A 15767-nucleotide genomic window follows, 5' to 3' on the forward strand; every position below is an offset into this window, starting at 1 on the left:
GAAAATAATTCCAACTATAATGTCCTCTGCTGATTGGTTGGTTGCACTGATCTTATTTATGAAACTATATCAACATTAGTAGAATTGTTTAGCCTCTCTGTTTCTCCTGGTGTTTCTACCCAAAACAGAAAAACTTTCCCAGCATGGAACAATGATTTTTAAAAATTGCTGTGGAAAACACTTGCACGTGATGACAGACAGCCATGCAGTTGAATTTTGAGTGACGAAGAAAGCACCTTCAGACAAAAACTCCATGCCTTCTTTGAGACCGAAAGAAAAAGCAAGCTTGACTAATGTCCTCTCCTCTGTGCTGGGCAAGAGGCGTGTCGTCAACTACACGCAGCACAACCTGGAAGAAACAACTTTGTCGTTCTGATACTGTTTCTTTTTCATATCTGGTATTATCTGTTACCCACTGGCAGTGCCCTTTGCTATGACTAAAGGTCACACAAAGCACCCTATGTGGCAAGGGAAGGAAAAATCTGATGAGTCATCGTGACCACAGCCCCTCTGCCGAGGTCTTGGGACGCCCCCCTCCCACTGTAGCGTGGACACAGCAGGGGCAGCACACTGCAAACCCGGGTTTAGGATGTCTCAGCATCGACCCGTACTATACCAAAATGAAGGTAAATTTTTCCAGAAGCTACTTACACAGGACATAGAAGAATCTATCCCTGCCCCTCCAATGACTGGTGAAGAGGTAAAGATATTTTCAGAAAATCACATTTCAAAATGCTTAGCAAGGTGCAGTATTTAGAAAGAATTTGCAATTTGGATCTCTACCACTTGCCAGCTGGATTTTTTATATAGGAATGGCACCACAAAATCCTCAGTGCTGAGTTACTCGGAGGATGTTCCTCTACCTCTGGTTTCTTCCTCCCTTCTGGTTTCTACCTGGGACCCCCCCCCATGCATTCACCATTTTATTAAATTAGGCATACCCACATGTAATATATTCCTACTCGTGTATTTAAGAACTAGCTTCTGATTTATAGCGAATTTTCCCCTTAAAATAATTCAAGGCCATGCACATCTATGTCTGTCGTGTTTGCTCATTTTTTCACCTGTGTCCTTTCAGCTTACATTTTTCTATATTGTTTGATGTATTAGCAAGATCACAGACCCTGGTGACTAATGGTCTTTTTTTGGCATGTTGTAGGGAAAAAAAAAAACTGTTCTAAGAAGAGTAGTAAATTAATTGCAAATGTATAGATGGTAACTTTCCAAAATGTAATGAGACTCACGGGTTTTCCACTATTCGACATTCTCGTTACAGCCTGGAACCGATGGACAGCAAAGCACACCAGGTAGGTGCTCATGGGAACAGACTTCTCAAAAGTTGTTCGATCCCATTTATCATCCACTGACTCTCTTTTCTATTGAGAACAAAAGATAATCTTTTATTTATCAATCCTTTACAAGACAAACAAGCAGTTGCCCCGAGCACGGTGGCTCACACCTGCAATAATCCTAGCACTCTGGAAGGCCAAGGTGGGAGGATCTTTCAAGGTCAGAAGTTCAAAACCAGCCTGAACAAGAACAAGACCCCCGTCTCTACTAAAAATACAAAAAATTCATTGGCCAACTAAAAATATATAGAAAAAATGAGCTGGGCGTGGTGGCGCATGCCCGTAGTCCCAGCTACTCGGGAGGCTGAGGCAGGAGGATTGCTTGAACCCAGGAGTTTGAGGTTGCTGTGAGCTAGGCTGATGCCACGGCACTCTAGCCCGGGTAACAGAGTGAGACTCTGTCCCCCCCTCCCCCCACACACACAAAAGAAGTTTATCTTTCCACACTAAACACACAATGTGACCCTAATATTTGAGGGTGCTGGAATCCCTTCATGAAGAATGAGCTCGTGCTCCGCGTCTGCACTGAGGAAGAACTGAGGAGGTATTTGCTGATTTGAGACGTGCGGGCGAGCAGTCAGGCATGCAGAAGGTTGGCCTCTTTTAAAGACCAAAGGTCTGGTCACTAAAGTCGTGCCTTGGTCACCATGAATAGAGAGAAGGGTTGCACTGCAGGACGCAGCTACGGAGCCATCTGGGTTTTGGTCTATGCCAGCCCTGCTGTCCTCGCCGGCAGTCACCCGTCCCCAGGCTTCACCAGGAACACCTGCGCAGGTAAACATTTCCGCATTCCCTGCAGCCACTCTAAGTCACTCTCTGCGTGGGAAGCTTTCACAGGGGCCCGGGCGAGGGGGCCGGAGTGGAGTCGCGCATGGCCGGCTTTGCAGGCCTGTGTGGGCGAGTGCTCGCGTGGAAGCGCTGGGCTCAGCCACGCGAGTCCCTCGGCAGGGCCGACCCAGCAGTACCCGTCTGGTCTCCAAGGACCCGGGTATTCTCCTTCCAGGACAACTATCTGGGTCTCGTGGAAGGTAAAGCATAACTCTGCCCAGCGAGAAGGTCACAAGGGGGGATGTTAAGCGGAGGGCGGCAGGTTTGCCTTCTCTCTCCTGCGGCCTTCACTGCCCCGTCTGTGCCAAGGCATGCTGACAGCACTCTACCCTGACCGGTCTTCTGATCGGCGTGTCCCGCTTCAAATTATCCCTTCCTCTTTCTTCTCCAATCAAAGCTTAATTTCTCGGATGCCTGACACCAGAAGAAATCAAGTTGAAAAACTAGTTCACATGGGCGCATGGATGGCTGATGACAGTACATTTTAATACTCTCAAGCTTTTGCCTGCTTTATTTTGTTTTTGCTTTTTCAAGAAATATTTACCCTCAAAAGAGATTCATTTCGATGACGATATTTCGGAGAGTGGATCTGAAAGATGGGAGGTATAATTTAGGGCTAAGTACCCTTCTGGTACTAGGAAGATGACAATTATACCTAAAGTCGAGCCTGCCCTTTTTACAGGTCAAATGCTGAGATTATGAGAAGCCTCAACTTTGAGCTAAGGACACTCTAGGTAACTATATTACCCACTATGGAGATGAGGAACAGTGACAGAGGAAAGAGTCTTAAGTTAATTAATAATTATACAGGCAGAAATTATTGTGACCTGTTTTGTTTGGTTTTTAAAAACATTTAACTTCTGGTCAACTTCCCATTGACCAGAAAAATCTACTTAGTGTTCCCTGGAGTTGGCTTCTACAACCCAGCATTTGTGATCATTTTTTACAATAGCTCTATCTCTTTTTTTAAAAAAAAAAACGACTAGGTTTATATTCAACTGAAAACTAAATAGTGAGTAGGCCCTCAAATATTTTAAAGTCTGTAATTCCATTAGTTTGCTATTACTGTGACTCGTCACGACGCAGGAGCTGTCAGCTACGCAGAGCGGAAGCTGACGTATGTACCTGGTATTCTCTCTTGCTTACAAACTCCAGAGGGGCTTTTTTATTGGCCTGTGATATCTTAGTTTAAAGACTTAAGACTCGGCCGGGCGCGGTGGCTCACGCCTGTAATCCTAGCACTTTGGGAGGCCGAGGCGGGCGGATTGCTCGAGGTCAGGAGTTCCAAACCAGCCTGAGCAAGAGCAAGACCCCGTCTCTACTATAAATAGAAAGAAATTAATTGGCCAACTAATATATATAGACAAAAAATTAGCCGGGCATGGTGGCACATGCCTGTAGTCCCAGCTACTTGGGAGGCTGAGGCAGGAGGATCGCTTGAGCCCAGGAGTTTGAGGTTGCTGTGAGCCAGGCTGACGCCACGGCACTCACTCTAGCCTGGGCAAGAAAGTGAGACTCTGTCTCAAAAAAAAAAAAAGACTTCTAAGACTCAAAGAAAAAGAAATTGCCAAAGTGTATTTCAATCTTCCAACTAAACTATGAGTGCACATTTAGTTTTAGTGTTCAGTGGGTTCTTGTCCATAGTAAATCAGGCAATTTACTGATATTTGAAACAGACTGTCTGCATAAACAAAACATTTAAACACACTCACCGCCACCGGCATATTTGAAAGTGCTGCATATTCTTTGGGGTGGACGATAGATATTGTATAAGTTGCCTTCTTGTTGGGCTCATCGAAGCAGGGGAAGGATTTCCGGGCATCTGTCGGTTCATGATCAGTAGCCGCTATGCTCCTTAAAGGCAAACACAGAAACAAAATACAAACTGCCTCTTCCCACAGCCCCTATGTTTCTATTCCTAGAACAAAATCAACTATGCAATTATTCCTATCACATTTCTTAATATGCAGCTCAACATTTCAAATAGTTGTCAAAGTCTTTCCTGAAAGTTTTAGGTTAATAAAGAAATGATAAATCCTGAGACAGACCGCTTAGGCTATTTTATGTAAATATTTAGATATTTTGGTGCCATTAACTAGAAATCTGTGGCTGAGCAAAACTAAATCCAATTATGAGCTATCACTCTGTCCACCCCAGAGCCCTTGAGCAACAAGTAAACACAAAGCCAAACCCAAAAGCTTGTTTCCAACGGTCCTGTGAGGGGTGAACAGCTGCGCCCTGTCACAGAGGGGAGTAGACGCCAGAGTCCCCAATTCCCTTCCCTAATGGCACAGTCCTTCCTATTTGTGCTACACCAGGGACAAGCCCGTTTCGATTCCCCGCGGGGGCGGCATTGGGCAAGCCCCAGGTGAAGCCACCTTTGGCCTAGTTTAAAGCCCACTTCTGGAAAGAGACAGAAACATTCTTTTATGGCTCTAATGAGGCATCCGCTCGTGTAAACAAAAACGTTCATGTTTAGTATTTCCATAATTTCAAACTGAAAATATTTTTTCTGAGTAATGGTGCAAAAAATATTAACAAACATACACATTTTCACATGTAAGCATATTATACTAACAGCATTGTTGTTTCTTTGTTTAGACAACTAAGCAAAGTAAAAAGTATAAAAGAAAGGAAAAGTAAAGAAATCTTGATTTATATTCATTAATAATGAACATATTTTGTCTGTCGGGATTCTCCGGGACTAAGGAAGGCATAGCATAAAGAATGTCAAGCTAAATTATTAGATCGTATATTCATCCAGTGAATATTCATTGAGCCCATCCCCTCCTTACATAGACCACACACACACACACACACACACACGCACGTGCATACATGCAAATACTTAAGCACACATGGACACATTTGCAGCCATCATTGTAGGTGCTAAGGGAACGACAAAGACTGTATAGCTAAGGTCCCAGATTTCTTGCAGGTGTTAGACAATAAACACACAAATAAACACATAGTTTAGGAGAGTGATGAGAGCTATACAGAAAACAAAACACTGGAAGTGGCAGAGGATGACTGGCCAGGAAAGTGGTGAGCACCTTTAGGCAGAGTAGAAAGAGATGCTCTCTTGGAATAGATGATGGTTTGCTGAGATCTGAATCCTGATAAAAAGTCAGACAAGTGAAGATTAAGGAAAGTGTGTTTGAGCAGAGCAAACAGTTAGGCGCAAAGGGCGTAAGGGGAAAGAACTCGATGTGGCTGAGGACCTGAAAGATGTCCCGAGTAGCTGAAACCCAGTGAAACAGGAGCCACTGGGCCAAAAGACAAGTTTGATGGAGGTCAGCAGAGGCCAGATCAGGAAAATATCCCAGGCCATGCGAAGAGTCTGCATTTTATGTTGGTCCAGGAATTTCATATAGTCAAGGATTTGACTAGATCGGCCACATCTGGAGGTATTGGAACATCAAAATAAATAATGGAATTATAACCCATGGAATAAAATAAAAAATCCATGAATCTTTACTCTGATTTTTAAAAGGAAGAAATAAATGGAGGTGAAGGGAAAGCTCTTCCTTATAGTAGATTGCCTACTAATAATTGTTTAAGGAAACATGGATTTAGGAAATCATCCATGGATGCAAAAACAAGTAGGTGAAACTTTGATGAGGAAGGGATATTAGCATAGTTTCAAAGAATCTCCCGGAAAATTACTTACAAAGAGAATAACTGTAATTTCACAATGGGGAAACTTGCCGGGCCCCACCTTAAGCGAGCGATCCAAGACAGCTCCACTAATAATCACAGAAGCCAACAAGATGAGTCTTCTGATGCCTTCAGGGGACACAGCAGCACTTCTGTGACATTCCCAACAAAAACGCTTGACTTGCATTTTTAAATCATGAGGAAAGTCAGACAAACTAAACTTGAGGGACATTCTTAAAATAACTGCCCTGTGCGTTTCAAAAATATCAACATTGAGAAAGGCAAGGGAGGGCTAAGGACTCAGTGCAAAGGGCTCTAAAAGGCTGCGCGACACTAAATGCAAATCACAGTTCCAGACTGGATAAGAGACTAGGAAAAAATTGCTTAAAAAGACATTATTGGGTTAATTGATGAAATTTGATTATGGGTCGTGATTTAGCTCATTGTATCAATGTTAAATGTCCTGATTGTATTGTACTGTGGTTATGTTAGGGAATGCATCTATCTATACTTAAGAAGTATACTCTGGGCCAGGCGCGGTGGCTGAAGCCTGTACTCCTAGTACTCTGGGAGGCCGAGGCAGGCGGATCGCTCAAGGTCAGGAGTTCAAAACCAGCCTGAACAAGAGTGAGACCCCATCTCTACTTAAAATAGAAAGAAATTAATTTGCCATCTAAAAATATATAGAAAAAATTAGCCAGGCATGGTGGCATGTGCCTGTATTCCCAGCTACTCGGGAGGCCGAGGCAGGAGGATCGCCTGAGCCCAGGAGTTTGAGGTTGCTGTGAGCTAGGCTGATGCCACAGCACTCTAGCCGGGGCAACAGAGTGAGACTCTGTCTCAAAAAAGAAAAAAGAAAAAGCATACTCTGTTGTTAAAGAATAAAAGGAAACGATGTCTCAACGTACTCTCTAAAAGGTGGGGAATTGGGACAAAATGCAAACAATTGGTGAATCTGGGTAAACTATTTCTAGCAGCTCCTCGTAGTGTTTTTGTAACTTTTCTATAAATTTGACATTATTTCAAAATAAAAAAGTTACCCAAGAAAAGCCTCAGCTAAGCATTTATTCTGTAACAGAATAATTATTAGTTTTGTGACATTAACAGTGTAGTCAATGGGAGTTTCTGAACACCTTGCAGATTGTAGTTAATTGCAAATACATTAGAAGATAAAGAAAACCTGAACACTTTCCCACAGGACTGAGGTTTTATAGTAAGATCCACCAAGCTCCAACCCCATGTTTAGTCAGCTGCTTTTTTCTTCTGAGTTCCTCTGGCTTCTGATTTCTTCCAGAAGCAGAGGAAAAGGACAAGTCACTCCCTGCGAGTGTTCGCTTAGTCAGGCCCCAGGAATCAGCCAGCTAAGAAATCTGAGAATATGAGCGCGAGGCGCCTCCCTGCATGGCAGGTGATGTAGAGCGGTAGTGGAGTTTCACTTTCCGGAGCAAGGCCTCTGGGTGGCTTTCAAATACTTCACTCACTCTCTGCCTGACGCTAGAGAGCGTAGATAGTCCAGAGGATGCAGGAGAGAGGAGAATGTTCGATCTCGTTATCACCTTTTCTCCTGATTGTAGGCAAGACCTGTCTCCCCGGATTACAATATCCTTGGACAGGAAACAGTGCTGGAGATGTCACTGTGCTGTGACATCTTAGTGGTCCTCTCAACAAATGTTAATCACAGCAGGTGCAACTCAGTTACTGGGACCTGGATGTACACTGGTATAGGTAAAGTGACACTCATCAACCAGAAGAGCTACAAAATGTGTACTTTTTTTTTCTTTTTTAAAGTGCAGAGCCAATATGATTTTATAAAGAGAACCCTTCTCTAAGAGTAAAAATCCTTAGATTCTGATGCTACTTTGAAGCCTTAAGTGTGACCTTGAGTAAGGCCAGGCATGGTGGCTCACGCCTGTAATCCTAGCACTCTGGGAAGCCAGTCGGGAGGATCACTCAAGGTCAGGAGTTCGAAACCAGCCTGAGCAAGCGCAAGACACCATCTCTACTATAAATAGAAAGAAATTAATTGGCCAAATAAAAATATATAGAAAAAATTAGCCGGGCATGGTGGTGCATGCCTGTAGTCCCAGCTACTCGGGAGGCTGAGGCAGGAGGATCGCTTGAGCCCAGGAGTTGGAGGTTGCTGTGATCGAGGCTGACGCCACGGCACTCTAACCGGGGCAACAGAGTGAGACTCTGTCTCAAAAAAAAAAAAAAGTGTGACCTTGAGTAAGTGACAAAACTTCAGCCTTTCAGTGTCCTTGTCTGTAAAACCTGGTTACCAAAGCATATATGGCCTCTTCACAGGTCATGGGAAGGTGAAAGGGGGTAGCTCCCATGCAGTACTACATTTGAAACTCTCTTAAAATTTACATAACGAGGTTAGGATACAGCTCATTTTGTATTTTCCACAATCTAAAGTATTTAAAATTCATTCATTTGACTGTAATATGTACTAGAACAAAATTACTTGGTATATAAATACTATAGGCAATATAACCATTTTTTAAAATGGTAATCCCTTATTTTTCTCATGAACTTTGAAACTCAAAAACCCCTATTTATATATGTAAATTCCATCAAAAGCCACTAGACTTTTCCAAATATATGCAAATTTGAAAACAAGGTATATGAGATAGTAATACAAAACAATTTGAGATCACAGCTTCTTAGGGGAGGTTTTATTCAGTGACTAAAACTCCTTTTTAAAATCAGATGAATTGTGTTGCAAATTAACAGGAACAGTCTGACATAGCACAACATATTCGAGCAAATGTGCTGAGCTAAACCACTTTTCCACAGGGCCCCCCCATGCCATGTTAATAAGTCACTTACTAGACCTAGCACAACACAACAGTATTCTGTGCAATTCGGTAATTTACAAAATTTATTTCTCTGACTTCTTTGAGTCAGATCAAGGTGGACCAGATCAAGGTGACTTTAGAGAAAGCTGAGGGAGAGAAGCCGCAACACGACTCACTGCTTGGTTCACTCTGAGTCAACTTTAAAAACAAAACCAAAAACTACCTGATTATCTCGTAAATCACCTGCCATGCTGTTTCTGATGAGGACTCGCAGGTGTCCGGCGATCTAATAAGACTCGCTAGCACAGTCGCCAGCCGGGGCTGGCTGGGTGAAACCCTTAAACACAAGGCTTCTGGCGCAGGGAGGCGGCCACGACCGCTCAGGTCTGTGCAGACGGAGCAGAGCATTCCAGAACTGCGCCAGGGAGCCGAACAGCACAACACAACCCGTCTAGAGGGTTCAGACTTCAATGTGCTTTTATGGTGGTTTGGATGAACCACTTACTTATTTAACTTTATTTTCCAATCGCTTTTTTTCTATGTAAAAGATATTCAAGGCCAAGTAAAATTTTTTTGTTTCGTTTTTTCCAAAATGAAGGCAATTACTTAGCCTCCTGTGACAAGTAAACAAGACCAAAAAGAAAATCTACTTTTATTGATAATGGAATAATAGCTTGATATATCAATCTAAGATGATAATGAATAAACTGACATACAACAAAAATTTCAGCATTAAAAGCATCGTGCGTGTGAGAATCTTTCTCTCTCACACACACACCCCTAAGACCATCTCATTGATGTTTCTACTCAACTTCTAAATCTTCATCACAGACTCTAAGCTTGTGCTTCAGACTTACTTATGCAAATGACTACTAGTCGTCTCTTCTTAGATGTCTGACAGGCCTTCAACACATCCGACACTGAATTTACAACCTCTTAAACCGGCTCCTTCTCCTCTGTCGCCAATATCCATTCAAGGTGAGGGTTCTGAGTCAGATCAGATCAGGTACCTGGGGCAGCCTAAACCCATAACTTTAATTCACGCTTCCCCATAGTTCATCAGTCTGTTGATCTTGGAAACCTTACCTCCAAACCATTTTCTCTACCGTGTCCTGTTCTCTCTACCCTGAAATCACTGTCCTCTTTTTCCTGGATTCTTGCTCCATTTCCACATACCCAGGTGTTGAGTTAGCTCTTGCCTTCCCCATCCACAGCCAAAAGGCTCCAGTTCAATGTTTCCTTCATGCTGCCGATCAGCTATTCTTCCTTTTCTTCCCTCCACTTCTCCTCAGTTATCTCTAGCCGGCCTCTTCGTAGAAACCTCCACTACAAACTAATTTTCTGTCCCCACTACGCTTTCCTCACTTGATGCCTTTCTTTTCTGCTTTTTACCTTCTCCCGTGTCTCTACCTATGGAAATTCCACCATAATATCAAAATTCAGCTTCAATTCTACCAATGCAATGAAGAACACCCTGAAAACCCAAACTAGAAATGACCTGACCCTCTTTTATATTCTTATTGTGCTTCCTGTCAATCTAATAATTCTCAGTCCTGAAAGTATGAAGATTACATTCCTAAGCCAAAAAAATGTATAAGCCTTCCACGGAGTTTTGCACCCTGACTAAGCGGGGCGGTAGAGATGTCCCTGGTGGAAGATGTTCCTGGTTTGTGGGAAAGGGCGTGACAGCGAAGCATGTCCTGGCCTGTGTCAGAGGACATCAGTCACGTGACAGCCTGTAGGAAAATATTTCCATGTGTTCGTTCAATAATATTTTAGTGCTCACCATGTGCTAGGAGTAAACAAGAGAGGCACAGCCCTGTTCTCAGGAATGCCACAGGAGACCAAAGCCACAGATAGATGGGAAACTGCACACTGAGCCATCCTCTTAGAGAGTCATATGGACATTATATAATACAAAGTCTTTGAAAAGTTCCACCAGGAAAAAACCAAAAACCATCATTTGGAGTTAGTATTATTGTCCAAACTAACAGAATCCCTCCCTTGACTTGTTTTTGGTTTTATTCACCACCACCCCCCCACCACACCCGGCAATATCTACCAAGATCCCAGGCAACTGGAACTCTGCGGAACACGCTTTGGGAAATGCTGAGTAAGCACAATTCAAATACCAAGAAGGAAATGCTGAACCTTGGAGAGAAGAAAATACACACCTTGGAGATTGGAGGAGAGGGGGACTCTTTCTGGGACGAGGACAACTGGAAATCCCGCATCACACAGTAAAAGAGTGAGAAGGAAGTGGATGTGGTCAGGGAAACATTCCAAAGGTTCTAATCCTTCAGAGTGGTTTTCCTCAGACCCTAAGTAATAGAGTTGGAAGAGCTAGATTAATAAAGAAAAAGTGACTTTTGATGTTTCTAACTTGTGCCTCCCAATTGTCCCTTCAGCTCTGTCCCCAGCAGGATGAGGTGGCAGTTACTGCTGAGGAACTCTAAACCGGCTCCCAGTCCGGCTCTCCCTCTGCCCCTCAGTCTTGGGGGAAAGAATCTTGGATAGTTGTCTCCTCTTTGTGAAGTTCAAAGTCCTGATCATATTTGCAGAAATCAAGTAATCCAGGTTACTTACAGAGTGGGATCATGTTCAGTTTTTGCATTGTGGTTGTTGCATTAATACCCCAAACTGCTAATACTCAATCCTGGAGTTAAATTGCACATGAAGGCAGAAAGGTCAGAAAATAGAATTTTGACTGCACACTTCACATGCATTCCTGTGATGATATGCACAACTGCACGGCCGTCATCTATGATGAAGCTCACTCTACGGTGACACTGCCAGGGAACTCGCTCGGGCAGCCCTTGTACGACTCTGCGGATGAGAATTGCTAGAGGCTGCATTGTCAAAATGTTACTCACAGGCTTGAAAAAAACCCATAATGCACTTTTCTCATATGCTTGAAATATTTCTTAACGAAAACCAAAAGTATTCCATTCAGCCTAAATAAGGTTATGGAGCAGATGCCAGCACCGTTTCAAAACCGCATGTGCAGTGCAGAACTGGCCGCGTCCCGTGCAGCGCGAGCTCTCAACTTCTCCCAGCGAAAACTGTCAGAAATACCAGCGAGGACCCAACTGAGCACCAGCCTTACTCGCCAATCTTGCTGTCACTTAGTATTTTCCAATAAAAAATTAAGTCAGTGAACTTAATCAGAACGACAGCTCTCGGGTATATATTTCATGGTAAAATTAACTGGCACAGTTAAATAATCCAAAGAGTCAGAGTGAATATTATATATTTGAGCATATAATGCTTTTTCATACATAACAGAAACGTACTAATGGAAACTATATACTTTCATACGTTTTGGCCTTCCTATTGTGTGTAAAATTTTATTTATTTTATAAATATTTTGATGGCTTTACTCAGATGAAATTTCTATTGTCTTCACAACCTAAGAAGGAGTTTTAAAGTTTCAGCAATAATAATTTAAAAGCTTTGACTTATTTTGACTTCTCACTAATAAATTTTTAGAATCCCTTTGCAGTGGATATTCTTCAGAACATTTTGCCTTTTTCTCTAACAAATTGGCAAACACTTTAAAAAATCGTTGTATCACTAGTAAGGCTCAGAGAAATAACCACTTTCATACATTGTTGAGGGAAATGGAATTTGGAACATACTTTTGAAAGTCAATTGGAGACACAGACATTACATATGTTCATATGTATATATGTTATATATATGTGTATGTATATATATGTACACATAAATACATGCATTCACATATATGTAGTTTGGGCCAATCTCCTAGAGATTTTCTTACAAAAATATTGGAAAATGTTCATAGTTATTAATAAAGATGTCCATTGCATTCTTCTAGGTGCTTATCAGTGAAAAAGTAGGAGCAACTTAAATATTCACATTTAATGAAAAAGTTGAGTATATCACATTGTAGTCATCAATGGTTTACCATGTAGCCACCAAATCACTTGTGGAATAATACCAAATGACATGTTAAAGCATTGATGCTACATTGAAAAAGCATGTTACACAATACCACATACAATATAATAATGCCATGTTTGTCTACATCCAGAGAAAATACTAGAAGAATCTCTGCCTAAATGTCAACAATGGCCATAGTTGGATGATGAATTTATGGATGAATTTTTATTTTTTTCTTACAATTTTCTGTTTTCCAAGTTTTCTACAATAAATGTGTATTATTTATGTAATAAACACAATACATGTCACAAGTTTCTGAATATATTCATATCCTTTGGCCTGGAAATTCTATTTTTAGGACTATATCCTAATGGAAGGAAATAGCTACACATATAAAGATATATTTGCTACTATGTTATTTCCTGTCTTGTTTATAATAATAAAATACTAGAAGCAACTCATATGCCCAACAATACAGAATTGGTTTTAAACAGTGCATTCATACAATAGAATACTTCAGAATCTTTAAAATCAGACTTTTAAAAATATTTAAGAATAAGGGGAAATGCTCATGAAATATTAAGTAAAAAAGGCATGCAGACAGATAGATTGATAGATTGGTGGAAATCATGCATTTACAATTTTGATTATCTAGAAAAATATTAGAATATACAATAACATGTTAGTAGGGACTATCTCTGGGTGGTGATCTTATTCATAGGCTTTGATTTTCCTTTTTTATAATTTTTTATCCTTTCAACAATATAATTTTTACAAACAGAAAAATATGTAAACAATAAAGAAGCTTGTTTTAGGCCGGGCATGGTGGCTCACGCCTGTAATCCTAGCACTCTGGGAGGACGAGGCGGGAGGATTGCTCGAGGTCAGGAGTTCGAAACCAGCCTGAGCAAGAGCAAGACCCCGTCTCTACTAAAAATAGAAATTAATTGACCAACTAAAAATATACATACAAAAAATTAGCCGGGCATGGTGGTGCATGCCTGTAGTCCCAGCTACTCAGGAGGCTGAGGCAGGAGGATTGCTTGAGCCCAGGAGATTGAGGTTGCTGTGAGCTAGGCTGACGCCACGGCACTCACTCTAGCCTAGGCAACAAAGCGAGATTCCGTCTCAAAAAAAAAAAAAAAATTTGTAGGCACCTAGTTACTTAGTGTATCTTTTATGTTGCAAAAGGTAGCACTACCATTGCATTTTGCATGGCGAGCAATGAGCCCCCAAACTGACCCATGTCTTACTGATGCGTAAACTCAAAGAGCATTTCCTGAAAGCCTATGTCTAAAATATGCTTCTGGCCATATGAGACCAAAAAGACACAGTCCTGCCTTCCTTCCTAGATGAAGATACAAAGAATTCTGTGGATCTCATGTAATTTTTTAATGTTTCTCTTCTCCAACAAAATGGACAAAACAGTCATTGAAGTTTACTGATTTTTCACCTAAATTTAGTGTAACACCATTCTAAAAGTTCAGTTTAAAATCGTTGCGGTATAACCCAAGAATATCCCTAGTGAAATTCCTGATGGAATAACTACACTGATTTTTGGCCTCCATGCAGTCCCTTCGCTGCTTTCTAGTTTTAGGGTAGGCTTTTAAAATGCAACAGGGCAGCAATCTTTACTTTCCAGAAGAGCAGTCAGCATTGAAACCAAGGGTAAAAAAGGTAAGACCGGCGGGGCGCGGTGGCTCACGCCTGTAACCCTAGCACTCTGGGAGGCCGAGGCGGGAGGATCGCTCGAGGTCAGGAGTTCGAAACCAGCCTGAGCAAGAGCGAGACCCCGTCTCTACCATAAATAGAAAGAATTAACTGGCCAACTAATAGATATAGAAAAAGTTAGCCGGCATGGTGGAGGGAGGGAGGGACCAGAGGGGCAGCGACGAGGCCCGCGGAGTGTGGATCAAGGTATTTACCTGGTCTGGCCGTTCTCCGTGTACGTGGTTCTGTAGAAGCCCACGAGGGAGCCGTTCAGCCAGCCGGCGAACTCCAGGGTCAGGACGTAGAGGCCGTCGTCGCCGCTGGGCGGAAGCTCTTCCTCGGCCTCGACCACCAGGTACTCCTGCTGCGGGTACTCGAAGCACCGGCGCACGGGCACCTGGCGGCCCGAGGGCGCGCGCAGCGCCGGCAGCCGCGTGACGCGGGTCTCGCGCAGGTGCAGCCACAGGTGGCGCGTGGGCGCGCTCACGTTCACGGCGACGCTCACCGAGCCGCTGTAGCGGTCGGCCTCCAGCTCGGGCCGCACCTCCAGGTCGTAGTGCGCGGGGCTCAGGAAGTCCGGCAGCCTGAAGCTCGTCCACTGCCCGCCGCCCTCCCCGCTGGCGGGGCACGCGCCCGCGGCGGGGCCCGGAGGGGCCGAGGGCGCGGCGGAGGGCGGCGAGGGCGGCGGCTGCGACGGCGCGGGGGCCGTGCCCGGCCCGGAGTCGCACGAGCGGGTCAGGCCCACGGACAGCCCCACGACCAGGCCCGCCGCCACCACGGCCGCGCAGATGGCCGCCACGTGCCTGGCTCGGATGCAGGGCCGCCGGGCGCGCTGCCCCTCGGCGACGTGCATGCTCGCCCCGCGCGGCGCTGCGGGCGGGGTGCCGGGGCCCGCCGGCGGGCGCAGCGACCGCCTTGCAGACTGGAAGGCAGGCCGGGGTCCGGCAGCCCGGTTTCGCCTTCCCCGCGCCTCGCGCTCCTGCGCCCTGTCCTCTGTCCCGCGGTCCCCGCCCGCCCTCGGGTGCAGGGACACAGGGGTGGCGGCGGGAGGCGCTAAGGGAACCCGAGCCGGAGGAGGAGCACTGCCCAGAGCACTGTCGCCGGCCTCTTATGGACGGCATCCCCACCCTCCGTCCGCGCTGAGCGAGTTAAACATCAAACAGGGCTGGCTTATCAGCGCGGAGGCCGCGCCGGCCAGGGCGCCGTCAGCAGCTTTGGGGAGCCGCGCGGGGACCGCGACCTTTGCCGCCAGGGCTCGGCTCGCGCGGGGGTGCGCCGCCTCTCCCCCAGCTGAACGCGCCTTGAACTTCAGCTGCTTGAGTCAGGTGGTTCCCCAGTGGGGACGCCAAGTGTTCTCTTCCCTCTTACAGTGTCAGCAGCCAACCCTGCCCGTGCGGAAGTCAGATCCCGCGGTGGAGACGCGCGCCCACCCCTTAAGGACTCAGTCAACATTTGCTGAACTGGCGGATTAGCACGGCGCGGCCAGTGGCCCTAAATCAGGTCGGTGATGCCGGGCGAC

At 44.5% G+C, this 15767-nt stretch overlaps 1 protein-coding gene across 1 annotated transcript in view; it reads right to left on the reverse strand.

Annotated features, from left to right (window-relative positions):
• The window catches only part of ENPEP (glutamyl aminopeptidase), a 66657-nt gene extending 51199 nt beyond the window's left edge, over positions 1 to 15458 (reverse strand). Inside the window, exons 1-3 of the mRNA XM_012766191.3 lie at positions 14464 to 15458; positions 3890 to 4031; positions 1245 to 1376 (exon numbers count right to left, since the gene is read on the reverse strand). Of these exons, the coding sequence (XP_012621645.3) occupies positions 1245 to 1376; positions 3890 to 4031; positions 14464 to 15101 (912 nt within the window). The 5' untranslated portion in view covers positions 15102 to 15458. The remainder of the gene's footprint in view (positions 1 to 1244; positions 1377 to 3889; positions 4032 to 14463) is intronic.
• Positions 15459 to 15767: the final 309 nt, after the last annotated feature.

This window comes from Microcebus murinus, chromosome 27 (assembly GCF_040939455.1).
Source record: "Microcebus murinus isolate Inina chromosome 27, M.murinus_Inina_mat1.0, whole genome shotgun sequence".
Lineage (NCBI taxonomy): Eukaryota > Metazoa > Chordata > Mammalia > Primates > Cheirogaleidae > Microcebus > Microcebus murinus.